Genomic DNA, 27769 nt, shown 5'->3' on the forward strand with positions numbered 1-27769 from the left:
ATTTAGCCCCAGAAGGGCAGCATCTGCATCTGCCCTGCACCCCCAGAACCTAAGTCTGCGCTAGCCCAGAGTAGATACCCAGTAAGGTTTCGAAGGAACGAATGACTGTTACCCCACTTTACAGATGGGAAGACTGGGGCTACCATCATTAAGGACCTCGCCCAAGGCTACATATCTGAAGGTGGATGAAAATGGGCAAACGGGAAAGCGGAACAACGGCGTGGAGGACAACGAGCGGGTGGACAGGACCTGGGGCCGATCCCAGGGAACGCTGGGCGGGTCCTCCGGGAGGCGGGTACTAAGCGTGGTTCCTGCGAGGAACCGCGGCCTTCGGCGTTCGGCGCGGTTGCCAGGGAAACAGCAGGAGGCGGCGCAGGCGCCTAGCGCGAAGGGGGCGGGAGCGCGCCGGCCGAGCGGACACGCACCGCTCAGGCGTAGCGTCCGTAGCTAGGCTCCGCCTCGCGCCTTCTCGCTGCGGGGCCACAGGAAGGTTCCGGAGCCTGGGGGTCTAGGCGAGAAGGCTCGAATCCCCCTCTCGGCGGCTGCACGCATCCCTGCCTATCGCCTTTCCCTTCCCGAAGTGAAAAGTTATCCCCAACCCCAGTCCCTCCCTCCAGAAGGAACTCACCCCAACGCCCTCTGGCGGTGTCCCGACCCCTGCAGCCAGCCGCCCTTCAGAGGACAACAGAACAGCTTCCCAGCGGGCGAGGGGAAGAGGGAAAGTAGCCAGCATGTCGAACGCGTAAGTGATGGGCTGCCGGGCCATAGCCATGGGGTGGGCTCCTCCAGACAGAAAGATAGCCTGCTCTGCTTCTTTTCCGTTTCTTTTCTCCCCCACCTCTTCTTTTTGCAGTTTTAGCAAGTAAAGATACACGTCAGCAGAGAGCGTCAGCTTCTGTGGACAGGGAATGCCGTACGCTTAGACCTGCCAACTCCCCTGGTGCTGTCTCTGCCCCGCATAGAGATGAGCTCCTCCAGACCCAGTGCTTGTGCCCGCTGAGCCCTTGTGGATGTATTTTTGAGGAAGCAGTGTCTATGTTCAGTTCCTGCCTGCTTTTTTGTTAATCTAACCCAGTAACATACAGTGCTTTGTGAAAACACCCAGGTCCCGATATTTAAGTTAAGAAAGATCTTGAGGAAGCTTTATTGTACCACCTTGCTTTTCACCAAGAAACGCCAGTCAGGTGGCAGTAGCACCAAGGAGTATTCACCCAGCACTGTGCCATTTACACAGCACCAGCCCAGCAGTTATTTCATAATGGTCATCTCGAACATCTAGTGCTGACTCTGCAGGCGCTGTTCTGAGTGCTTGAATATAATAACTCATGACTCCTCTGTAATGTAAGAGCTGTTAATATTATTTCCATTTTACAGATGAGGACTTAGGCACAAAGAAGCTAAATAGTTCATATACAGCAAGGACACGGTGTCAACCAGGCACTGCAGCTCCAACCTGCATTCCAGCTCTCAGTAACCCTGTTTTCCAGGCCAGGAAATAAGAGCAGTGAGGCTAAGGGCTTGCCAGGTTTTGCAGGTGGGGGAGATCAGGAGTTCAGTTTTGGACGTGTTGAGTTTGAAGTGCCTATTGGACATAAAGTGGACATAAGTAGACAATTGACTTGAATTCAGATGAGAAGGCTGTGTATGAAATATAAATTCGACAGCTGTTGGCATAGACGGTCTTTATGAGACATGGGATGAGTGTAGACAGAGGAGAGAACAGGTCCAAGGACTAAGACTCAGTTATCCAATGGCAAGAGATGGAGGAGGAGAGACCAGCAAAGGAATCAAAGGTGTGATCATTGAGAAGGAAACAAGATTGTGGTGCCTTGGAAGCCAGGAGAAAAAGTAGAGTTTCTTGGAGGAGGGGGTAACAGACTCTGTCAAATGCTGCAGAACAAGCCACGGGAGAGCTGAGAATTGACCATGGATTTAGCCCTGTGGAGTCCAGCGGTGACCTTGACCTTCAGGGGGGTGATGGAGTGGAAAGATGGACTAGAATGAATGTAGGAGAGAGAAAGAGGAGAGAAATCATAGACAGTGCAGCACTGGCTTTTTAAAGGCATTTCGCTGTAGCTGGTGGCAAGGGAAATGGGGTCCAGAGACAGATTTTTTTAAGATAGGAAACAGTAGCCTATTTGTTTGCTGAAGGGAATGGCCAGTATAAAGGAAGCGGGATGACATGGGAGGAGGAAGGAGAAGTGGGGTGACATCCTTGCTAGTGGGGGCACGGGCCCCAGCAGACAGAGAAAGGAGCTCAGGTGGTTTATGGCGGGAAGATGAGGCAGGGTAGAGGCTGTTTGATAAAGATGCTGTTCAGTGGGTCGATGTCCTGGTGGGGCCTGGAAAGATGATGTAGATGGTAGATGGTGGTGACACTGAGGGGCCGAGGGCGATACCCTCTGATGAAATGAGGTTCCAAACTAGGGGGTGTCGTGGGTGGGAGGGAGAATGGTCTGGAGCTGGAGTGAGGAGCCAGGATCTGGCCCCGCTCCGTGCTGTGGTCAGAGGGCTCTGGGACGGAGGGAGGGCTGCAGGAGAGGCTGTGTTCTTAGGGGAGAGCCAGACCTCCCTTAGAGCAAGAATGCCAAGGAATATTCCAGAAACAGTACAAACACCTAGATAGTATTGGAAGAATTTGAAGGTTTATCATATATAAAATAACTTGAGGAGAATTCCCATTTTGCAAGATTTTGTATCGAAGTACATGTTTATGTCTGAATATTTAAGTCTTTTTTCCCCCCTCCGCCCACCTATGCATCATCCCTCCATCCCCCAGTTACAGGAAAACTGCCAAGCTGTAGAAATAACAATCTGGTGTTTTTCAACTGTCATATTCAGTCTTCTGCGCCCACAATCCTCCTAACTTCAATATCTGTAACATTTCTGGGTCATGTGCTGAAGTCTGAAACCAATCATGTACTTAAAAAAAATTCTAAGTGGTCTCATGGATAAAATACTACCTTCTCTTTACAAGGCACATTTCAAATTTCAAGAACACTTTCACATCTGTTATCCCATTCCTCAGTAATCCTGTGGGGTGTCCAGGGTAGGTGTCATTATCCAGATTTGCCACTTGAGGAAGTGAAGGCACAAGGTTAAGTGACCCTCCTGAGACTGACTACCTCAAGAGACGGGTTCTGATTTTAAGCTTGGAGCACTTACAGCCTTAAAAACCACCTTGCCATACCCCAGAGAAATAAAAACATAGGTCCACACAAAAACGTGTATTGGAATGCTCATAGCAGCATCATTTACAAGAGCCAAAAGGCAGAAGCACCCCATGTGTCCATTCACTGATGAGCGGATAAACAAAGTGTGGTATATACATGCAGTGGAACGTTATTAGGCAATAAAAAGAAATGAGATAGCGATACACACCACAACACAGTGGGCTTTGGAAAAGTTATACTGAGTGAAAGGATCCAGTCACAAAGGGCCACCTGTTATATGATCCCACTTATGTGAAATGTCCAGAATAGGCAAATAAATAGAGACACATTAGATGAGTGGTTGCCAGGGGCTGGGCGGAAGGCGGATAAGGGCAAATAGGGAGTGACGGGCTAGCAGGTGTAGGGTTTCTCTTTAGAGTGATGAAAATGTACTGAAATCAGAGAAAGGTGAAGGTTGCACAACTCTGTGAATATGCTAAAAAAAAAAAACAAAACCCACTGAACTGTGCACTTAAAGAGGGTGAGTTTATGTATGTGAGTTACATCTCCATAATGGTTCTCTTAAAACATCATCTTGCCACATTCCGTGTCTCAGATCATCTTCATGGGCACCAGCTCAGCGGAAGGATGCTGAGACCTTGGCTTCGAGGCGAGGTGGGGCTCAGGCTGGACTGAGGCTTCGAGGGGCGCGGAGGCTGCACTGGCTGGGGGTCCAGGGAGTGACAGGGTTGTAACCAGTGGACACACGTGGAGGGGCAGCAAGGCAGCGGGGAAACTGGAAAGCTGGAGCCAGTCTCCAGGGGAAAGGGTAGCAATGCAGGGTTGCGTGCTCACACAGCTACTTAATATCTCCCCATCAACCAACAACCTTGCCTGGTCTCTCCAACAAGGGTCCCCCGAAAGACAGCAGGTGAGGAAGAAAGAGGCTGCAGCCCAAATGTCAGGACTTGGAAGGATCAAGCCACCAGGATGGTCTTTGGCCAAAAGTTCCAGTTCAGGAGTCAGCTCTGCCCTGGCTCTGGAGGGATTCCTGCCTCTTTGACCCTGGGTAGAAGCCCGGGAGTGCACTGAACTAGGGCAACAAGGCTTCCCCAGGCTGGATCTGCCCCAAAGCAAAGTCTTAAATTCTAGGTGTGTCCCATCCATTAATTTGGCTTTTGTTTCCCCTGGTGGAAGCCTCCTTTACCCAAGATCCCTTGCTAATGATTGGTGTGGGTCTTTATGGGATTCAAGTCACCCCCCTGCACCCTATGGAAGCAGCCTCCATGGGTGGCATAACACACCTTAATGCTTGCTGGTGCGTTAAATGCTTTGAAGTCTGATAAATACCCTTTATCTCTTATTATCAACTCTACCCCTGCATATAGAAATTATGACTAGATTTATTTACAGAGTCTCCTGGATATTATTACCAAATTCTTGGTAATATTAAATCTGCCTGTCAGTCTCAAGAATCTGCTTTTTTTTTATCTGGTCTCTCCAGGCGGGAACAGAGACCGCCTTCTGCCTGTTCCAGACCTCTGCAGCTAGCATTCCAGAATTTTCTTCAGCTACGTCTTGTGTGGCTCTCGACATATTTATTCTTGAATGTTTAATGTTCTTGATCAGCACTGTGAATCGGGTTTTGTTTTTCATATTTTTTCTCTGCATTTAGTTTTTGGGCCTTTTATCTATGTCTTGCAACTTTGTATTAATTGACTTCTTACATTTTGTTACTGATTTCCTTGGATTTTGCAGCGGTGTCATTTACAAGCAGTTTTTTTCATCTTTTGTATTGATCCCTTTTCCATCTGTTTCATCCTTTTTGTACTTGTGTTTTTTAGCTTTCTGGTGTTTCTCTATTGAAAATATTTATGGTCTCTGGTTTTCAGCATTTTGAAGAGGTTGTCATCATCAGCCTCTTTGGACAGTATTCTTAATCAGGTATATGCCATAAATTAAATTTATTGAGCATCTTCTTGGCATCTGTGAAAATAATCCACAGTTTTTACTGTCTTGTGCGGTATTTCATCAGCTTTCCTTAATGTTGAACTCTTGTGAATTTCCCAGGTGACCCCCCCCCCCCTTGGTCAGCGGGAACAATGCTTTTGATCTGGCGCTGTGTTTTGTTTGCTGAGTGGAATTTCAGATCCCAGTTCCAAACAAAATTAGCTTGTAATTTTCTTCTGTAATGTTGTCCTGCCAGGTCTAGGCCCTGAGCCCTATTTACTCTGCAGAACGAGCGGATATTCTGTTTTATGGGAACAGGTGTCGAGCCTGGTGGCACGTGGGGCCTGTGTCACCCGTCAGGTCAGTGAACGCCTGGGGTCCCCGGCCCCCTCTCAGATGCTGGAAGTCTGGGCTTTGGTAAACTAAGAACCTGCTCAGCTGCTTTGTACCCATTTATCATGCAACGAGTGAGATGTCCTGGGCTAAGTGGAATTCTAACTTTTGATAGTACCTTTTCTCTGTTATAATGAAGTTGTCTATCAGAGTGCTCTTTCACTAGCAGTATTTTTTAAATATTGCCAAGTTGGGAGAAATCTGGTACTTGAACCCGAGGGATGCAGTGCCAGGGCCAATATCTAGCATCCAACCTCAGTGGGGTGCTGGGAGGGAGGAAGAGTTTCGTTTTTAGCTGTACATCTTTGTTTCCTTGTGGTGTCCAGCACTCCTCTGCCCCGGGATTTGTCCTGACAAACTGGAGGCAGTAAAGGTTCAGAGCCTGAACTCTGGAGCCTGGCTGCTTGGGTGCAAATCCTGCGTTCAAATCACACAACTTCGGGCAGTAACTCCTCTGTGCCTTGGTTTCCTCATCTGTAAACTGGAGTGATAATAATACCCACCTCATAGGGTTTTGAGAATTACATGAGTTAATATATGTGAAGTACTTAGAACAGTGACTGATATGATGTCTGTCATCATCACCAAAACCCTAAAGACTTTTCACATCAAGAGAAGCTTTCCACTTTTGGCCAGGAAGATAAAAATCTCCCATCTCTGCTCTAAGCACATAAAAATGATAGAAACAGCAGAAATTAATACAACGTTGTATATCAGCTATACTTGAATAAAATAATTTTTTTTAAAGTATAGAAATTAGTATAGAAACAGTAACAGATTTAAGTTCCTTTCTTGTTTTATGAGCACCAGCATGTCAATAGGTTTAGAAATAAACAAAAGTCCAACGAACTGAGGTTTTGTTAATACTATGATTTCCATATTTATCTTTCTCTAAAATTAAGGATGTTGCTTTGTTCTTAAATTATTCCAAGTACTCAGAATTGACAAAGGAAATGTTTCTTTTGAATTTAAGGTGATTTATTTAGAGAGCAGAGGTAGCTCAGTAGAGTCCAGCACAAAAAATGAAGTGACAACACGATACTTAATTTTGAAAAATGTTCAGAGTATAGCTAAGTGGCTTTCCATATTTAAATAGCGTAGTGTATGACATCTAGTTAGTAAATGTTAATTATTTTTATTTTTAATTTGGAATTTTGATCAATAAAACAAAAATCAAATTATAAAAAAAGATAGAAAAATATTTTTAAGTATTATTTTCATTTTTTATCTAAAACTTTTATTTTTTAATATTTTTATTTATATTTTAAATTTATATTTATAATATACTAATATCAGTATATTAGTTTATATTTATATATATATATTTATTTTTATTATATATATTTAATATATATATTATATATATTATATATATTTATATATATTAGTATATATTTAATAGTATAATATTAAATTATAAAATAAAACTAAAATATTTAAAATTGAAAATAAAAAACTTTTTTTTTTTTTAATCCAAGTTGAAAATCTCTGCACCAGGAGCAGAGTGGAAACCCAGGGCAGTGAGCAGGCCAGACCAGGAGGCGTAGTCGGTTCTGGCACAGGGGTGGGCAGTGCACTCTGGGATTTCAGTTCCTGAAAGGCCTGGGACCAGACCGTCCAGGAGGACTTGAGCTGGACTCCCATGGAATCCGGGGCAGGACCGCCCTTCCCAGCTGGGTCAGAGGCAGAGGGAAGGGCCACAGCCCATTCTGGGTCATAGTGGGAAACCAGCTTTTCAGCCAGAAGGCAAGCTGTGGAACACATAAACTCAGAATACGTAAAGAAGCCCCACAATTTAGTAGAAAAACAATCCCATGTGAAAACAGGTAAAACAAATGGATGAACAATTTAAGGAAGAGAAATTGCAGGTGACCGGTTGCACGTGGAAAGATACTGTCTCGGTAGCAACCGGGAAAATGGACACAGAAATCCTATTTCTTACCTGTCATCGTGGCAAACATTATGGTTGTGTATCTCAGGGCGGTGGCAGGGGCTCTTTTATTCTGGGGAGAGGTGGAGGCGGCAGCGTGGTTTGAATCGTGGTTTCAGCTCAGAATCGTGTAGACCCGGGTTCAGACGCTGACCCCGCCTCTGAGGGACATCATCTCCCTCCCACCCCAGTGGAGCGATGGGAGCCTTCCCCAGGGATGCTTCGAGGATGACACGCAGCATGGAACGCGGCAGGTGGTCAGTTTCAGCGCGAGATGTTCACACTTTCTTCCCCACGGGAAAGTGGGGGGCATGCTTGAGGAAGGGCAGATAGTGGAGCCGAGGGCCAGAGGGGGTGCCTGGGAATGACCTCGGGGCGGAGGTGAGGGATCCCCAGTGGAACAAGGTGGATTGACCAGCATATTTGTCTCCGGATGGCCTCTGAAATGGCAGTAAGGGATTTAAGACGCTGTAAACACACGAGGGCCAAGAGAACATTTGAGCATTTGACGAGAGACATCAGGAAAATGGAGGAGGAGGGAAAGCAGACTTGGATGAGAGGGGAGAGGTGGGGTAGAGAGCGTGGCCTGCAGGCCAGCAGAGCCCTGGGAAGGTCTTTCAGAGGTTGGGGGGCACTGGTCAGAGATCAGCAGAGGGGCAACCCCGGAGAGCAGGTGCTACGCTGCTCCCATCCTGGTGGAAGAGGCCGGTGCAGCAGCCTGGACCCAGGATGCAGGACGCAGGTGGGCGTGGGAACGGGAGGCCGGGCTGACAGCAGAAAGGCAGTGAGAGCCCGCAGCCCCCTGGACCCGCTTGCTTCTCAGGCTGGAGGTTGGAGCCGCCCTCGCCAGTGCATCCTGGGAAGACCCTACAGACAGAGACGGGCATTGGCGGGTTTCGCCCTCATCCCAGGGAGATGGCCAGGATCCTACCCACCCCATCACCCCCGGTTAAGCCCACTGGTTAAGAAGCCCCTTCCCAGACACAATGAACTTCCGTTTAGCTTTTCAGAACTGGGTCTTGGATATAAAATAGGAGCCAAAAATCAGCCAAATTTTGAAAGAAAATAAAAGTCTCTGCCATGAGTGTATTGATCAGAGTCCCAGCAGGAAAAAGAGGGCATACTCAGCAGGGTGGCTAATAAAGGGACCGGTGACAAAGGTGTGAGCTGAATCTCGGGAAACCAACAAGGGGTGGGGTGGTGTCCTGGGGGTGGCAGGGCTGTCACCACTCTAAGTCTTTGCTAGGAGGAGGATCGTTTGTTGACTCACTGGGGGACCGCGAGAGAGGGCACATCCCCATCTCACTCTCCCACTCCCCGGGCTCCCGGCTGCACCCTCCACTGAGCGGCTCAAACAAGAGCGGGGAGCTGGCCTCCCCAGCCACAGTCTGCACCTTACTTCCCACACTCAGTGTTATGGTTCCGGGGTTCGTAGGTGGTGCTTAGAGCTGTAAGTCGTTCATTTCTCACTGCTGTGTATTAGTCTGTTGGTGACTATACTATTTATTTATCCGTTCTCTTACTGATGGACATTTGGGATATCTCCAGGTCTTTACTTTTATCAAGAAATGCTACTGTGATCATTCTTAATGCAGATTTACAAGAGTCTCTCCAGGGTATAATTGTTCATTCGTAGTTATGCCCATGTTCAACTTTACAAGGTATTTTCCAAAGTATTTGTTCCAATTCGTACTCCACCAGCTGTGTATATGGACAAATCAGGTAACTATTCTGGTTATCAACTTCCTCATCTTTTAAATGGGTATAATAATACTGGCTTTACCAGTATAGTGAGGAATCACTTTATACCATTTAGGCAAAAGGCTTTTTTAACTATTTATTTGATGATAATAGCCGTGGTCATATCCAAAAATCACATGCATAACAAAACAGGACATAAGTGGTCTAAAGAGCCTTGCAACTATACACAGTGTTCTTAGCTCACATTTATGGTGTGTTACATTTTTGTTATACCAGATGCCCAGTATGTATGCCTTGCAAAGTAATTTTTTCTTCTTGTATTGTTGACCCTGTCGTCCCTCAGAATGTATAATAAGATGTGGCATCAGACCCAAGAAGCCCTCAGTTCTCTGCTTGATAACGAATCTCAGAAGATGATGAAACCACAAAGAAATCAAGTTTTCATCTTCCAGATGTTAGCCACCTTCTACATAAAATACGTGCAGATCTTTAGAAACTTGGAGAACGTCTATGACCAGATAGTCCATCCACAGAAACGCATGCTGATCCGAAAAATCCTGGATGGGGTGATGGGTCGCATCCTGGAGCTGAAGAATGAGATGGTTGAATTGGAATTAACCGAGTTTCATTATTTTGATGATATCTTACAGGATCTAAAGTTGATTCCTGTAAGTACTCAGGGTTCTTTTCATATTAGTTTCTTCTTGTTATAAATAAGATACATAGGCCTGTAACCAATACCCTGCAGACTTCCTGGTCGTATTTATTAGTTGCATGTTGTATTGAAAGTCGAAGCATAGCCCTTCAATGAAACTATACTGCCGTGGACGAGGATTGGGTTTGCTCAGTTTTTGGCGCAGACAGATCTTTGCACGGTCCTGGGGTCTGCTGGACACCGTTGTTGTGGTCTTACCTGTCACCATGGTGTCTGCCCAGGTAGGTTGGAATGGAGTAGGATGAGCCTTTCACAAATATCCTCCCAATTTCCAATAGCCATGCCCCTACTTCTGTTTCCAAAGGAAATCTCTCTCTGGCCTTTGTTTCCCATCATCTTCTCGATGAGCAGCCGGTTGGTTGCTGGTTCCTAATTCCCAGGAGGATGCATCTTCTCCTTTGCTTTGGGTCAATGGTGACTCAGGAGGTGTATGACAATGGGCCTTTGAGCCTCCGACACCAAAGAAGGGCTCCCTCCCCTTCTCTCTGATGCCATGCCCTGAGCACTCCCTGCCGGTACCTGTAACCACAGTGCCCTCCTGTGAGCATTCTGTCCTGCAGCTGCCCTTATGACCACTGCCTGATGCCCGGGATCTCTTCTGGCTGGGTCTGTAGGGGCTGGTGGACACTCCGCTTCAGTGTCAGGAGTCATGTGAGTTCAGTCTTCATTTTGAAAAGACCGTTTCCCTAAAATAAAATTAGGAAGAGAAAGTGTTTAGTTTTCTACACGGGGTTTAATATTTCTTCCTTTGGAAACTATTCAGGCTTCTATAAAAGGATGTCCCTCTCTGGGATAAACTTTCCTAGCATTATTACTGCATTTAATCAGAATGGACTAAAGAGAATACCTGGAATGAGTGAAGATGTTGAAGATCATCTCAAAATGTTCATGTTTCTTGCATTCATGTATAAGAGCATGGGTTAAAGCAGTAGATTTTTTTAGGTCGGGAGTACTTTACCCACCCCCAGTGTGAAAATATCAAGAACAACTCAGGACAAACATGAAATAAATAGTCATTAAGTCATAATAATAAATTTAGTTAATAAGGTAATATTCAATTTATTAATTTAATTCCAAGAATATTAAGTAATACTCCTAAATTTAAGGAATACGCAGTTTATGAAATTTATACGGTGGGCTCCTTCAGTTTTCTCCCTGCTCTTCATCCTGCCTCAGCACCTCTGTGCTGGCTGGTTCATCTTCTTGAAGGTCGTGACCGTTGAGAAGGATGATGACCGAGTGACATCATCCAGGCAGCCTTCCTGATAGGAGACCATGAACTACGTGTTCTGCCAGCCCTGGAGGGTGTTGATGGAGCCGTACGATGACGCTGAGCTCCAGGTGGTTAGGGGGCGCATCACACAGCCTCAGCACGGGCTCCAGGATCAGTGCCCTTGCCAGCGAGACACACATGGACCAGCCTCTGGGGATACCTGTGTGGCCCAGTTGTGCATTTCAGGGTGAAAGCTTGACCAACTAGCATCCTCTGTGGCTGGGCCTCTGTGGCTATCACCCACACAGCCCACAGCTCCTGTGTGTTCTGTCGGGCCAGCACGCAGATACTCGTACAGCATGACCACCCCTGACCATAGCTTATTGGCTCAGGGACGGAGACCTTGGTGGCTGCACTAGCCAGTCCTTCCTTGAGAGGTTCTGAAACTGGGACAGAGAGAGACTACTTTCTGTCTCCAATTCTTAACTGTAGTCTCCCAAACTTTTAAGTAGTTGGAGCCTTTGTTCACCCGATGCTCCAAAGGAAGAAGCTTCAGAGAGAAAGAGTGAGACAAATAGAGGGGAGAACAAAGCAGGATCACCAAGAGGAGTAGAAGGAAATGGCAGATTCCTGAAGGCGTCGTCTCCCCTGGACACATCCCTATTGCTGGCAGACACCCAGCTTTGTTCCTGCCCTTGTTCCAAGAGGTCCCAAATCCTTCCATCAATGTCCCCTTTGGCTAAACTAGCCAGAAGACTGTTTCTTTAGGTCCCCATAACATAGAGAAACACGTAGAGGAGAGAGAGAGATTCTCTGTTCCAACAAATTTACTTTGATTCCACCCCATGGAGAATGGAAACCCCAAGGCATCTGTGATGGGCATAAAATATATCACGGATGGGATGCAGCAGCAAGCCTGAAGCAAGGGATACCTACATTCCCCTCTCTTGCATTCTCAAGTGCTCTGTTTCCTCACCTTCAAAATCCTAACTGTAACTTTATTGGTCCTACATGGACCAGACAGAGCCACGTCAATAAAGTTTCGTCTTAAAATTTAGAAAAGCACAACACTTGAACATGCTTATTAATAAACAAAAATCATAACATTAGATAAAAGTGTCATCATTCTCCACTGACTGTCCACACTCACCCACTGGACCCTAGAAGCTCAGTCTTAGTTCACCCCAAACACTCCATTAGCCTAGGAAAGTTTTGGTTTTCAAAAACTGCTGCCACTTCCTGGGTACGCTATTCCACCAAGTCCTAAAGAGACATTCCTGTATGCTAAAATGCTTTTTCAAGGGAAGGCCTATTCAGAATTCCCTGGATTGGGGAGATGTGGGGAGTCACACCAGAATGGGAAAAGGCAGAGCTGATCCCAAGGACCAGAACTTAGCTTCCCCCCAGTCAACTGGTCTACCAGAAGGCAGCCATGAGTGTTCTCATAGAGTATCTAGGACAGTGTTTATAGATACTAGGACCAAAGGCCCACCCATATTCTTGAATAACACTTCTACAATCTTGATTATTGACCTTGGAATGGTAAACATTCATTTGACCTCCACTGATTTGAAATATCTGTACACAAATGAAGTTTATATTAGTGTATAAAAACAAGTTTCCTAATAAAGCAAATTAATTTTGTAAATGATTTTTGTAATGGGGTAATTTAGGTCGAAATAAAACCAAATTATTTTTTTTAATTGTGACTGTTCACGTACACATGGTCAATGGTGCTAATGATAAATTATTAGGTTTAATTCAAAGATCTCTATAGCTCAATTCTATGCTATCCTAATTTGCATTATTTTAGGTAAGCTCAGATAATATTTCTTTAAAGAAAATTTGTTAAGCTATCATTGGTTAATTGAGGCCTAATCGATACGAATTACTGGAATTTTACAGTAATGATCAAAATGGGATATGGTTACACTTTCTCCTTTTGACTTTATTTATGTCTCCTTAGCGGGAAGGAACTATCTTCACACCACTGGCTTCATCACCTCTTAAGTGAGGATGGGAAGTAAAGCGAGTCTCTGATGCCCTTGTCCTAACTGTATATTTTAAATGGATTTGAGTCCTGGAATCATGACCAAAATGCTCTTTTGCTTCTTCTTTCTCTTCTCTAGCAACAGTTAGATATCCCCATACCAAAGTATTTTCTGAAGGAGAAGTTGGAAGTAATAAAAGGAAGAGAGAAAATCCTTGCTCAACTATTAGCCGACAGTGGATTAGGCATGACTGAAAAGGTTTGTATATCATTTTAACAAACATTATTCCATAATCTGTAAAACCTCCTTTTCTGCTGCCCCTAATTGTGCGAGAAACAAGAAGACTTTTCAATGCGAGGAGCGTGGCACCTTTTCTCCCGTGTTATTCAGTCACTAAGAAGTTGCATAACCTTTGGATGTGTTTAGAACGAGTCATAACCATTCTTTTTTAAGATCAAAACATAGTACTTCGTTGGTTAAATCAGCATCTCTAAGATTGAGTAGGTTATTGACTCAGTTTACTGGTTCATCTCAAAGTCAGCCAGCCTACAGTCAGAAGCAGAATGTTGTTCGTATAAAATAATTAAGTGCTGAGATAACTAGGAGCTAAAAAATTACGACACTCTCTGAAAATGCCGATTGACCTCTTATAACTTCCAGCTGAGTGGCACTTAGATCACCTCGAATGGACTCTCTCTGGGGAAAGCGGGGAAAACCCTTAGAGACTCCCGTGGAAAGTCAAGGGCAGAACCCAGTGGGTGCTCTGGCCCCATTCCTCCTTTATCCCCAGGATGTGCGCGGCTGCACCCTTCCCTGTTTCCGCAGCTGTCTTCGCTCTGACCCTCACTGCCTTCTCGTGGATTCTGTGGTCATCTCCGTTCAGCCTTATGGCGGGCAGCCCTCTCCACAGGGCACTGCCAGATCAACCTGATCAACCCCTCACTGCCTGCAAAGCAGTGCCTCCCGCCTCTGGCTGGTCTTCATGGCCCAAGCATTAAGGCGGCAGCTGAGCATTCACGCGGGGACAGTTCAGAGTGACAGGGACACTGTTAGTAGCTATGCTGAGACTGTGTGTGCAGCCTGGGCGCAGAGGGCAAACCGACACCTGTGGTCTTCGGGCAGGTGGGCCCCGTGGGGTAGTGCCAGCCTGGGCCATGGTGTGAAGGAAGAGTCCAGGCGCACCCAGGATGGCAGGGGGGAGGGGGAAGCGTGTGCCCTGTCTGCCTGCCGAGGGACATGCACCAGATCAGCACACACGCCACGGCCCGAGCTCTCTGTCCTTTCGCACAGGCAGCGTCGCGCTGCATAGAGGGTTTGGTCTCCTCGCTGTATCCCTGTCAACGTGATGCTAATTCTGCAGAGCCCAATGGGGCACAACATCCCTGCAGAAACCTTTCTTGACCCGCCTCACTCACGACCGCCCCTCCTTCCTGTGCCCCTTCTCCAAACGACCGGCCCCCCTTCTACATTCTGCATTCCTTGAAGTGGATTCCTGGGAATCTGGCCTGGGGGTTGTCCAGCCGTTCCTTCACCACAGGCTCCTGGGCCTGTGCCGTGTGTCACCGCATCATCACCAGAATGGAGCCCTCCCTCCCCAGGAATCCACCCCAAAGAGGCCCTGGCCCAAAGCGGCGACAGGCAGTGCAGAGCCCGCGGAAGGTCTCCCAGGGAAGACAGAGAAGGGAGGTTACCTGGCACACGCCGCAGTCAAACCCGAAGATGCCCTCTCTGCCGATTCTCCGCCCCACTGTCCCTCTGGTTTGTGCGGGGTCAGCAGCAGGAAGGTTTCTCTCCTCCCTCACTCCGCGTCCAGCCCTGGTGGCTCCTTTCTGCTCGTTAGGTCGAGCTGTTCATCTCTGCTCCAGGCCCCGTTTCAGGGGTGCCTAATGCCCCGCAGAACACGGGGCTTCTGAGCAACACCCAGCCATCTGTGTGACTTTCCCATGCCCTTCAGTGTCTCACTGGACCGCCGCTCTCACCTTAAGCTGCTTATTTCTTGCAGATACATGCAATGTATACCCCAAGAAGAATTTTGATAAGGGAAAATTACTGCCCACTCCTATAGTAATCATGCTGAATATTTCACTGATGTTCAAAAAATCCTTGTCGGACTGAGTAGATGACACAAAATCCCTCACAAGTATCCCATAGAAGCTGAAATTATTTTTAGAATGACAGTATGGAATCTAAAGGAAATAGACAATAATAACTAATGTTTGCCAGGCACCTGCTCTGGGCTTAAGGGTTTTTACATACATCAGCTGCTTTAATGCCAGCATAATATTCATTTTACCCTCACGTGCAAAACGCATTATTGAAAAGGAGTGCTCACTGCAAATTCGAAGCAGCAGGATCCCCCTGAAAACCAAACCCTGATGAGCAATTGTTGTGTGAAAGAGCTTCCTCCTATAAGGCTCTAGGTGTCCCCATGCTGAGGGGCAGTGGGTGCTTTCGTGGAAAGAGGGTGGTCCGTCTCGGTCCCAGGGGGCTCCACCCCTGACTAACCGTGGGAACTTGCGTAAATTATTTTACTTTTTTCAGCCTCGGTCTTCTTAAGTGGTCACAGTAATACCTGTCTTGGCAGTTGCTCTGTGAACTTGATGAGAACACATGTGAGAAGCATCTGGCATCTGTAGGTCCTCAGTAAATGTCCCATTTCTCCCCTACTTGCCCCTTTCTCTGCACCGCCCCCTGTTGCACAGAGAAGTGACCGTCCCGGGAAACTTTGGTCCAAGGGATGAATTGGAGCACCTCTACCTGGTCCCACAGTGTCTTGCCCTGGACCCTGATGGGGTGGCCATCGCTGTCCTCTGAGGCCTGGGAAAAGACTCAGCCCATGATTGAGTGTTTTTCGAATTCAGAAGGCCTCTCCCTTCTGCCTCTATCCACTCAGGAGGCTTGGGTGAAACCAGGCCAGGTCCACAGCTTTTCCCTCCTTCCAGGAACAGCGCCTGAGCTCATGCAGGACCCAGGACGCCCCCAGCAGCCTTGCTCTTGTCCCTCTCCTCAGAAAACAGCACCGCGCCTCGCCAGACCTTGCCTAAACACACCCCACTTGAGATCTCCAAAGACAACATCCTATTGCATGAGCCTGATTTTCTCAGTCTTAATAGTAACCATCACATTCAGATGTTTTAAAGTGCAAGTGTGCAGGTACTGGCACACATTTCCCATATAAAGGTTTTTTTATTAATTAATTTTTATTGGAGTATAGTTGCTTTACAAGGTTGTGTTAGCCTCTACTGTACAGCAAAATGAATCAGCCATGCATATACATCTATCCCCTCCCTTTTGGATTTCCCTCCCATTTAGGTCACCACAGTGCATTAAGTAGAGTTCCCTGTGCTATACAGTATGTTCTCATTTATATATAGTATCAGTAGTGTATATATGTCAATCCCAATCTCCCAATTCCTCCCACCCCCCCCCCTTTTCCCCCTTGGTATCCATACATCAGTTCTCTACGTCTGTGTCTCTACTTCTGCTTTGCCAATAAGTTCATCTATACCATTTTTCTAGATTCCACATATATGCGTTAATATGCGACAAAATTAAATACTCCTAAAATGATTCTAATATTAGTCATATTCACTAGGTCATCCTGTAATTGATTTTAAAGTCAGCATTTGACTTCATCTATATTTCACATTTCAAATTCTCATAGTAGATATGTTTTGAATTTGTACATTTCTACTATTAAGTTAATGAAACAGTGACAGCAATTTCAAGTTTATTTCAATCCATTTTATTGACATTCCTCGTATAATTTGCTGCCAACCTAAAACCTTGTGGAGCTAATTAGTATTTTGTTCAAAATGGTAGAGGAGAGCTTAAGGGGTCCTTAAGTATGGGCCCATGGCGTGAATGTGGCATAGTATCAAAATATACGTATTCATGGGAAAAAATGATTCATATCGAATGGCTATCATACTATCAGCAGTTTGGAGACTCTCAGCAGGGTGGTGTCAGAAGTTAGCATGTGATGTTTCTGGAATCAGCTGACGTCATGAACATGTTTAAACATTGATTTATCTTAAATGTTTTTGCAGAAATACCCTGTAAAGCCTATCCCCCTAGAAGAGGCTGTTAAACTAATCCAGGTCGCCGAGAGGGCACGGCAAGGGCGCCTAAGAGCCATGTTCATGAAGCAAATCTATCTTCAAGAATACAGAGCAAAGCAAGCCAGGTTACTGGGCGAGAGAGTAGCAGACGTGGGGACTGCTGCACTGTGTATCCAGAAGGTGTGAATGGGGCGCTTTTGGACTTGGGGGCAAGGTGTCTTGACACAGCTGGAGATGCAGACCAGGGGTGGGGGTGAGCTCTGAAACTCAAAATTCCCACGTCCTACCTTTAGTAGGACTGGCCTAAATTCCAGAAGGACTGATTATCTTACCCTGGGGAAACTGTTAAGCAAGCTTCGTTGTATTTTTTTTAATTTTGTTATAAATAGGTATGAAACTCAGGCATATTATTGAAATATTTTTAAAGATCACCGATAACTGTTGGAAAGAATGTTGCTATATAAGTCCTCACTGAATTTTTTAAAATACATTTACACGCAGACATGGTAATTATAGAAGGGGAGCAGAGTTAACACCTGGGAGCTTGCAGAAGCGTGTGCCATTTGCAGAAGCTCCAGTGACCACCACTAATAACCAGAACACAGATGGTCCTTTCAGAAGAGGCCCTTGAAGTTTCCTTCCCTTTGTCAGATGACCACCCTCGAGTTATACCCCATCTTTTTTCAAATTGTGACTAAGGTTGCTCATGGGAAAATGCAGAAGATGGCAACGTGACACAAGTTAGAGTTAGGCTGGGGAGAAAGTAAGCATAAGGACATTAAACAGAGCCAGAAGATCAGGAATCTTGTCCCTAATTGTGTTTGAATGGGAGTGGTGGGAATGCTGGGGAGACACAGATGATCGACTATTTTCTTTCAAGTTTCTGTGGGGATATAAGGTTTTTTAATATTTATTTTATTGAAGTGTAGTTGATTTACAATGTTGTGTTAATTTCTGCTGTACAGCAAAGTGATTCAGTTATACACATATGTATTCTTTTTCATATTCTTTTCCGTTATGGTTTATCTCAGGATATTGAATATAGTCCCCTGTGCTATACAGTAGGACCTTGTTGTTTATCCATTCTATACATAATAGTTTGCATCTGCTCATCCCCAGACCATCCCTCCCCACCCCAGCCCTTGGCAACCACAAGTCTGTTCTCTATGGGATATAAAATTTTAAATGAGCATCTGAGTTCAGAGCTTGAGTTGTATAATTCTTGGATGTTGCTGTGTTATATTTCTCCATGTTACAGTGGAAACTTTTCTGTTAAAACTCTGAAGTGCCACCCTTAGATTTAGCCCCACACTCCTGCAATCTAGAAGCTTCTCTTGAAGAAATACAGGTAGAGGAACCTCACTAACAAAAACTATAGGCTATTTCTTTTTGCTCCCCAGCTTTATTGAGATACATTTGACATATAACATTGTGTAACTTTAAGAGTACGACATTGTGATTTGATATATGTGTGTATTTCAAAATGATTGCCACAGTAAGGTTACTTAACACATCCATCACCTCACATAATTGCCATTTTTTCTTGTAGTGAGAGCATTTGAGGTCAACTCTCTTAGCAATTTGCAAGTATAAATTACAGTATTGTTAACTATAGTCACCATGCTGTACATGATACCCCCAGAATGTATTCATTTTATAACTGGATGTTTGTGTCCTTTGACCACCTTCACCCATTTCCCTCACCCACCCAGCCCCTGGCAGCCACCGAAGCTACTCTCTATTTCTATACATTTGGTACTTTTAGATTCCATATGTAAGTGAAAGCATAAAGTATTTGTCTTTCTCTGTGTGACTTACTTCTCTTAGCATAATGCCCACAAAATTCATACACATTGTCGCAAATGGCAGGATTTCCTTCTTTTCGTAGCTGAATAATACTTCATTGTATGTGTGCATCACATTTTCTTTATACATTCATCCATCGACAGACACTTAGGTTGTTTCCATATCTTGGCTATTGTGAATAATACTGCAGTGAACATGGGGGCACATGTATCTTTTCAAATTAGTGTTTTCCTTTTCTTCAGATGAACACCCAGGAGTGGAATTTATGGATCATATGGTAGTTCTATTTTTAATTTTTTCAAGGAACCTGCATGCTGTTTTCCATAGTGGATGCACCCAGTTACATTTCCACCAACAGTACAGGAAGGTTCCCTTTTCTCCGCATCCTCGCTGACACTTGTTATCTCTTGTCTTTTTGATAACAGCCATCCTAACAGGTGTGAGGCTGTTGCTGGGTCAGCAGTGGACCCTCCAGTTTGCTCCCAGGGACAAGGGTGGGTCCTGTCTTGTCCCTGGGTGGACAGAACTGCCTCTAGTACCCCTTGTTCAATAGGGAGGCCCTGGACAAAGGTCCTCATCAGGGTCCACAGTTGGGTCCTGGGAGAGTGGACAATGGTATAGGCCACTTCTGTGATTCATACTTCCTTTAAAAATTTTGCCTGTGATCACGAAAGAAAAAATACTCCATCAACACACACAGGTGCACGACCTTGACCGCATAATCATTACATCATTTGGGATGTGCAGGTTACATGGGAGAAACAGTGTGACCATGTTTTCTTTATTTTTTATGTATTAAACAAGTAACCATTTATTTATTTATAGGTTTGGCGAGGTTTCCACCAGTGCAAGAGAACTGAAAGAGAGAGAGAAGAGGAGATGATATTCTTGGGTATGGTAAGTTTTCTTATAGACAAATAAGCATCTGGTTTTCTTAAAGGCAATAGAATCTGTAAGACTTGTGTCTTCCTTAGAGAGTTTTTGAGAGAAGAAAGGAAAGCAAAATACATGACCGGTGACTTAAGAGAATGGAATCACCTGTGTTATCTAGAAGCCTGCCCCGGGTGATCCAGAGACAGCAGGGTCTTGTCTGTTTACACGTCTGCTGGAATACACGGGCTGCTCCAAAGGTGGGACAAGCTGTGAGCTGCCCACCAATATCAGCTGTGCCCTACACTTTGTTAGTATATGTTAGTATTCGTGGTCCTGAGAATGGGTTTGCCCTGATACAGCTGCCTTCTTTTGGGTGATCTCCATGGTGAGTACTGAATCAGAGTTGAAAGGGTATATTACTTAGTTACTGCCACAGACTTAGCAGCTGCAACAACACACGTGTGTTACCTCGGTTTCTGTGGGTCAGGAGTCTGGGCTTGACTGAGTCTTCCGCCCAGAGGCTCACAGGCTGCAGTCAAGGTGTCGGCTGAGGATGGGGTCTCATCCTGAGGCTCAACTGGGGAAGGATCTGCTTCCACGGTTGTGTGGTTGTGGGCTGGATTCAGTTCCTGATGGGCTGCCAGACTGAACGCCTCAGTTTTTTTGCCAGTTGTTAGCTGGAGGTAGCCCCCAGCCCCTTGCCAAGTGGGCTTTCCATGTGGCAACTTGCTTCATCAGAGCTGGGGGACGGGGAGCTGCTTACAATCCCACACAAATGATTATGGAAGTGGTAGGCATCACCTTTGTCCTATTCTGATGGTTATCAGCAAGTCATAGGGTCCACCCCATGTTTTTTAAGACAAAAGTGATGAAAGTTACAGAGCAATACCCTGAATGTGGGACCAAATGCTATTTTTTCTATTTACAGTAATATCACTGATAAGATCTTCTAATTTACTTTAAATCCTAAGACCTCAGAAAAGAAAATTTAAATAGGCATGTTTTTGGTTGATCCCAGAACTCACTCTTTGCTCTTGCATCACTTTTAAAATGGCCTGTTCTAAGTGACAGACGACGTGGTAAATCGTTTTAGAATAGCATATATTCTCCTCCAGCCCCGCATCCTGACTGCTGCACCTGCACTTCGGCCTCTGTGCATCACCTCTGTCGTCAGCACAGAATGGAAAACAGGAATTATTTTGTTTGAGGAAGGGATTCACCTCCGTGGTGCAGACACTTGGAAGAGCGTCTTTCCCTGGTGAAGGGGTGTACGCTCACTGCACCTGTGTGCGGAACCTCAATTGTGACGTCCAGGCTTTCTTATCTTAAAAAACATGGTGACTCATATCAGAGTGGCATATATGATTCAAGAAATACCCTGATTTCACCACCTGCATTCTTGATTTCTTTTTGATCTTTGAGTTTCAAAAATAAGTCAACATTAATTTTTAGAATTGAAAACCCCTAGGATCCCAGCCCATCTTTTATTTCTTGGTTGTTGAGGTGCCATGAGAATCAAATGGGTGAGTGCCTGTCAGTTGTTATAGATCTTTATGATTTCAAAACTGTGCTGGGTGCAATATGATTCAGCCATAAAAAGAGGGAAATCTTGACACACGCTACAGCATGGATGAACTTTGAGGACATTATGCTAAGTGAGACAAGCCAGTCACAAAAAGACACATGCTGTATGATTCTATCTTTATGAGGCATCTAAAGTTGTCAAACTCATAGAGACAGGAAGTAGAAGGTTGCCAGGAGCTCAGGGAGGGGCAATGAAGAGTAGTTCAATGGGTATAAAGTTTCAGTTTGCAAAAAAAAAAAAGTTTTCCAGATCTGTTGTGTAACAATATGAATATACTCAACACTACTGAATGGTATACTTACAAATGGCTAAGATGATAAATTTTATGTTATGTGGTTTTCACCACAATTTAAAAATTGTTTTTAGTTCACTGAACATGGAAATGTATATTGAGGTGGTTCTATAGGAATCATCACTAATCACTAATGGCCAAAAAATACAAGTTAAAAATTAAATGAGATACTGTATTTCATTGAATCTAAGATGTTATTCATTATAAGATACATCATGATTGAAAATAAAAGAAAATGTTCTGGCAAATAAACCAAAACACATCCCTGATTGTAATATACAGCCATCCCTGTATATTTAACATTTCAGATATGTTAAACTGTGAAAAATATGTATGTTAGAACTGATGATAGAAGGCAAGTTGTATCTGTCTTACTGGGGGGAAAAGTTTTTTCATGTTATATTGGAAAAATCAATATTGTTAAAATAACCACACTACCCAAGGCAATCTGTAGATTCAGTGCGATCCCTATCAAATTACCAATGGCATTTTTCACAGAACTAGAACAAAAATTTTTTGAATTTATATGGAAACACAAAAGACCTCAAAGAGCCAAAGCAATCTTGAGAAAGAAAGACGGAGCTGGAGGAATCAGACCCCCTGACTTCAGACTATACTACAAAGCTACAGTAATCAAAACAATATGGTCTTCACACAAAAACAGACACATAGGTCAATGGAACGGTATAGAAAGCCCAGAAATAAACCCACGCACCTTGGTTCAATTAATCTATGACAGAGGAGGCAAGAATATACAATGGAGAAAAGACAGTCTCTTCAATAAGTGGTGCTGGGAAAACTGGACAGCTACATGTAAAAGCATGAAATTAGAACGCTCCCTAACACCATACACAAACATAAACTCAAAATGGATTAAAGACCTAAATGTAAGATCAAGTTATAATTATTGACAAGAGTGTGATGAGATGCTTATTCTCATACACGGTGAGTTAAATTGATTCACCTTTTCTGAAAGAGGCAACACAATCATTAAAATATATCCTTCCCCCTGAGTTCTAGTTCTAGCTTAAAGAAATCATCAGAAATAAAGGTTTATGTGCATAGACGTTTCCTACAGTGTTGTTTTTAATAACAAAAAATTGGAAATACACAATCCTAGTGTTCTAGAGTAGGGATGGAGTTAAATGATTTATGGTGGACCTACCTTTAAGTAGTGATAGACCACCATTAAAAAAATATGTTTATGAATCATTTTTGATGTGAAAATGCTCAGAGTGAAAATACAGGATTTAGAATTATACATATAATAGGATTTCAACTAAATACATACACACATACATGCACATACAAAGGAAAGAAAGTTTATATCGTGCTCCTTTTTTCATGTCGGAACTTTGGAAGTTTTTTGTTTTAATTGTATTTTCCAAAATGTTTCAATTTTACTGCATTAACTGGAAAAAAAAGGCACACATTTAAAACTAAAAGCAAACAGCCATAGAATATTATCAATTTTTTCTATTCAGATCTCCAAATTGTTTGGTGTATGTACGTAGGTGGACAGGTTATGATACAGAATTGTTTCTCTGTTCTACCCATTAGAGACACAGAAATATGAGATGTAATGATAAAAACAATGGTTATCTCCAATTTTCTACTTTAAAAATTAAACTAGCAGTCAGAAGATTCAATCTAAGATAATCTAAGTTTAACATGAAATTTTATGTAAGCAGCAGTTTGACTCAACCACTTCCATTTAATTTAATTCAGCCGACATTTACTGAATATGATGCGTAACAGGCCAGAAACTTAGGGAATGGCCAAATGCTATTTTTTTAACCTAAGGTTTTAATGGCTTACATTGGTACCACATAAAGATAGAGTAACATGTTTTTTACTGTAATTTTTCTGTTTTACTTTGTCGTTTGTATATGCTGAGCTCAAATAAAGGAAGTCTGTTTTAATTTTTCAGCAGTACAGAGTTTGGATAGTAAAAAGAGGACAGGTTGTCTGTTTCGTATTAAATGCGACTTTCTCCAGTTTGCTTTTTTTCCAAGCATGTCTTCTCTTGGTATTACGTGTTCTATGAAATTTTACACCATTGAGAAATATATGGATTCAGTTTTTAAAAGAATGGTATCTTCTGTTTGCTGGCTGATAACCATAAAAATCCATTACCCCAAATCCTGGGAATGTTTTCAATTAAATACATTTTTCACTATATCACTAATTAAGATAGTGTCTACTCATTTTAAAATTTCATTTTTCCATTATTTTACTTTGTTATATCATACCAGTGTATAAACCATTGACTTCTCTGATCAAAACAGTATTTGTATCTTTGTGGGAAGCTTGGCCTATTTCCAGGGGTGATTATTTAGTAACTGAAACGAGAATTAGAGCAAACGACATCATTATGTCCTCAGTTCCTGACTAAATGTTGCCTTTACCATTGTCATATAAATTATTTTTTGATATTGCCATTTTAAATATTTATATTCTAAAATCTACAAAGGAAAACAAATAGCACTCTAAAAATTCATGTGCAGTTATTTTAATTGGCAGAGTCAACGGAGTGGATGAAGGAGGACACTTAATGAATGTAATACATTTCATTCTGTGGGTTCCTTTGAAATAATGTGTCCTACAGCCATGACCATGGTGTATTTTATGTTACCCTGAAGCTATCAATGTTTGCATTATATAATAAAGAACACTAGGGGACACTTATTAAACACGAAGAACTGTCACTGAAATGCATCAGCTAAATCCTCAAAACACCGTAACACCCTGCTCACTTTCAAATTCTAACATGAAACAAGCTACCTTATAGATTATTTTTTGGTCAATAAATTAGACTCATTTCTTATTAACAAGTAGCCCCAGGTAGGAGCTTGGGCACCCAATGAATGCTCCCGAAAGGCGGCTCCCTCCTAAGGCTCCCCTTGGTCCGGGGCCCTCAGGGGCTCCGCTTTGGGAACTGCTGTCAAAGCCAAAATGAGTGAAGGATCAAAGTGAAGCGGTCTTTACGATCACACTTTGATTTCAACCCCAAACCATGGCATCCAGCTTGGTCCTGTGCATTATTCATTATATTTGGCTCCAAATGACCTTTGGTTGTTTCTAGAAGCAAATGTATTAAAAAACAGATTTGCCATGATTTATGGGGTTTTGTTTTGCTTTGTTTTAGTTTTATTTTACTTTTTTTTAAATGTTTATTTCAGCTTACTTTTTTTTTTTTAAACTTTGGGTTTATTTTATTTATTTATTTATTTATTTATTTATGGCTGTGTTGGATCTTCGTTTCTGTGCGAGGGCTTTCTCTAGTTGCGGCAAGCGGGGGCCACTCTTCATCGCGGTGCGCGGACCTCTCACTATCGCGGCCTCTCTTGTTGCGGAGCACAGGCTCCAGACGTGCAGGCTCAGTAGTTGTGGCTCAGGGGCCTAGTTGCTCCACGGCATGTGGGATCTTCCCAGACCAGGGCTCGAACCCGTGTCCCCTGCATTGGCAGGCAGATTCTCAACCACTGCGCCACCAGGGAAGCCCCTATTTTACTTTTTAAATGCAAAAAAAACGCTGTTTCCCTAAGTGTCTGGGGACAGCAGCATCTTAGAAATGAGTGCACGTCTCCCCTTGGCCTTTGAAGGGTTGGCCTGCCAGGTGGATGGAGAGGCAGGTGTCTGGGGTGGCCCCTCTACCACGTGGGTCGGGGGGCGGACACTTTGAGCCACTCACTCACCCTCCCCCTGAGCCTCAGTTTCTCCTTCTGTAAGAGCAGGATAGTACTACCTATTTCAGAGAGCTGTTAGAAGGGCTTCCGGACGCAGCCTAGAGCTTAGACGGGTTGCCTTCAAGGAATGGTGGCTGATGGTCGTCGTCTTGGAAAATTACATCACTTTGTCCCGATAACTGAATGATTTTGTACAAAGGAAAACTATCACGATGCATCATGACATCTCTATGTAACAAAACAAAATATTTCAAAATAAGTTGTTGCCTAACACATGCATGCCGCTGATTTCAAAATATAAAGTAACTTGGCCCTTGTTATTTGCTGCTCGTGTTACCGGCCAGGATTCTTAGCCTCCTTAATCAATAGAAATTGCTAAGAGGCCCGAAGAAATTCAGGCTAGGCTCTGTTGGGGCCCCTGCTGCAGCTGGAGGGGGCGAAAACAAGTAACGGTGCCCTTGCTCACTCCCTGAGTGTGGGCGAGCTGGTTCCTTGTAGGAGGTGAGGGTAGGGGGGTGTGTCCAGGGGTTGGGCTGGAGGGGTGGCTTAGTTGTTTTGCCCACCCCTTTGGTGGTGTGGTGTGCTGGGGGCATGCTCAGCGCCCTGCTTTTGCTCCCAACACCCTGATTTTGCTCACGGCTCCTCAGAAGTGGCAGTTGGGTTTTTGGTCTTTATGTATCTGGTTGTTCATGATTTGCCCCAACTGTGCCTGCACGCAGTTATTTTTAGTCCCTTATAGTTTCTTTGTTTTTTGTTGCTGGAGGAGACGTTTGTCCAGGTGCAAGCACTACAGCAAAGGGTCCCAGGTCCCAGCCTGTCTCACTCAGATTTATGAACTTGAAATTAGTCTATTAAAAGTGCAATCTGGAAAAGCAGTGCCACTGGAACAGCCCAACAGGGTCCGAGTCTTACCCAGCTGCAGAGGGAGAATTCGGAGATCCCTAGGGCAGCGGGCACTGCCCACCACGTACACTGTGTGTGTTGCACCAGGAAAATGTTTGCAAACCAGGAAAAGCAGTGATCCTGATACAGGCATGCATGAAAGGCTCTTAGGTTGAGCAAGGGAATCAGAGCCCGAGGAGGACACCCTGAATAATTTTTGTGATTCAAAAGTCCACCTCAAGATGCTTTGGGAAAAAAAGAAAACTCACCATTTTCTTTTCTGTTAAATGAGATCTTACAGTCTAGTTGACTGGGAACCTTTAGTTTGATTTTAAGTATTTTTTATTGAAGTATAATTGTCATGCAGGATCATATTAGTTTCAGGTATATATCATAGTGATTTGACGTTTATGTACATTTTGAAATGGTCACCCCACAAAGTTACTACAATATTATTGACTATATGCCCTATGCTGTGCGTTTCACTCCAGTGACTTATGTATTTCATAACTGGAAGTTTGTTTCTCTTAATCTCTTTCACCTACTTCTCCTGGCATCCCCCCCCGCCCCCCACCCAGTCCCCCTCTCCCCTCTGGCAACCGCTTTGTTCTCTGTAACAATGAGTCTGTTTCGGTTTTGGTTTGATGTCCATGTGTATTGATTTTTAAATTCCACATATAAGTGAAATCATACGGTATTTGTGTTTCTCTGTCTGACTTATTTCACTTATCATAATACCCTCCAGGCCCATCCATGTTGCCGCAAATGGCAAGATTTCATTCTTTTTTATGGCTGAATAATATTCTGTATGGAGTTAAATGATTTACGGTGGACCTACCTTAAATGGCAAGATTTCAAAAGGCAAGATTTCATTGCCATTAGATGGCAAGATTTCATTCTTTTTTATGGCTGAATAATATTCCATTGTGTGTGTGTGTGTGTGTGTGTGTGTGTGTGTACTATATATATATTCATTTATTCATCTTCTTTATTCATTCATCTATGGACGGACACTTAGGTTGCTTCCATATGTCAACTATCATAAATAATGCTTCCGTGAACATGTATCTTTTCGAGTGAGTGTTTTTGTTTTCTTCAGATAAATACCCAAAAGTGGGATTGCTGGATTGTATGGTAGTTCTATTTTTAATTTTTTGAGGAATCTACACACTGTTTTCCATAGTGGCTGCACCAGTTTACATTCCAGGAGTGTAAAAGGGTTTCCTTTTCTCCATATCCTCACCAACACTTGTTATTTTTTTGGCTTTTTGATAATCGCCAGTCTGACAGGTGTGAGGTGATATCTCATTGTGGTTTTGATTTTCATTTCCCTGACGATTAGTGATGTTGAGCATCTTTTCATGTGTCTCTGTTGGCTGTCTGTATGTCTTCTTTGGAAAAAGGCCTGTTTATGTCATCTGCTCATTTTTTAATTGGGCTGTTTGTTTTTTGACATTAAATTATATAAGTTCTTTATATATTTTGAATATTAACCCTTTATCAGATACATAATTTGCAAGTATTTTCTCCCATTCA

The 27769-nt window shown here is 43.8% G+C and overlaps 1 protein-coding gene across 5 annotated transcripts in view; it reads left to right on the forward strand.

The window, feature by feature from the left end:
* Nucleotides 1-358: 358 nt before the first annotated feature.
* Nucleotides 359-27769, forward strand: part of DRC11 (dynein regulatory complex subunit 11) — a 170030-nt gene continuing 142619 nt past the window's right edge. Inside the window, exons 1-5 of one of the 5 annotated variants that reach the window (XM_082396881.1) lie at nucleotides 359-742; nucleotides 9470-9794; nucleotides 13184-13303; nucleotides 17095-17286; nucleotides 19738-19809. In XM_082396881.1, coding sequence (XP_082253007.1) covers nucleotides 732-742; nucleotides 9470-9794; nucleotides 13184-13303; nucleotides 17095-17286; nucleotides 19738-19809 — 720 coding nt within the window. In that variant the 5' untranslated portion in view covers nucleotides 359-731. The remainder of the gene's footprint in view (nucleotides 743-9469; nucleotides 9795-13183; nucleotides 13304-17094; nucleotides 17287-19737; nucleotides 19810-27769) is intronic. The other 4 variants (XM_082396878.1, XM_082396879.1, XM_082396877.1 and 1 more) reach the window with 4 other exon arrangements.

Source organism: Balaenoptera borealis (assembly GCF_965194805.1).
Source record: "Balaenoptera borealis genome assembly, chromosome: 6".
In the NCBI taxonomy this organism is placed as follows: Eukaryota; Metazoa; Chordata; class Mammalia; order Artiodactyla; family Balaenopteridae; genus Balaenoptera; species Balaenoptera borealis.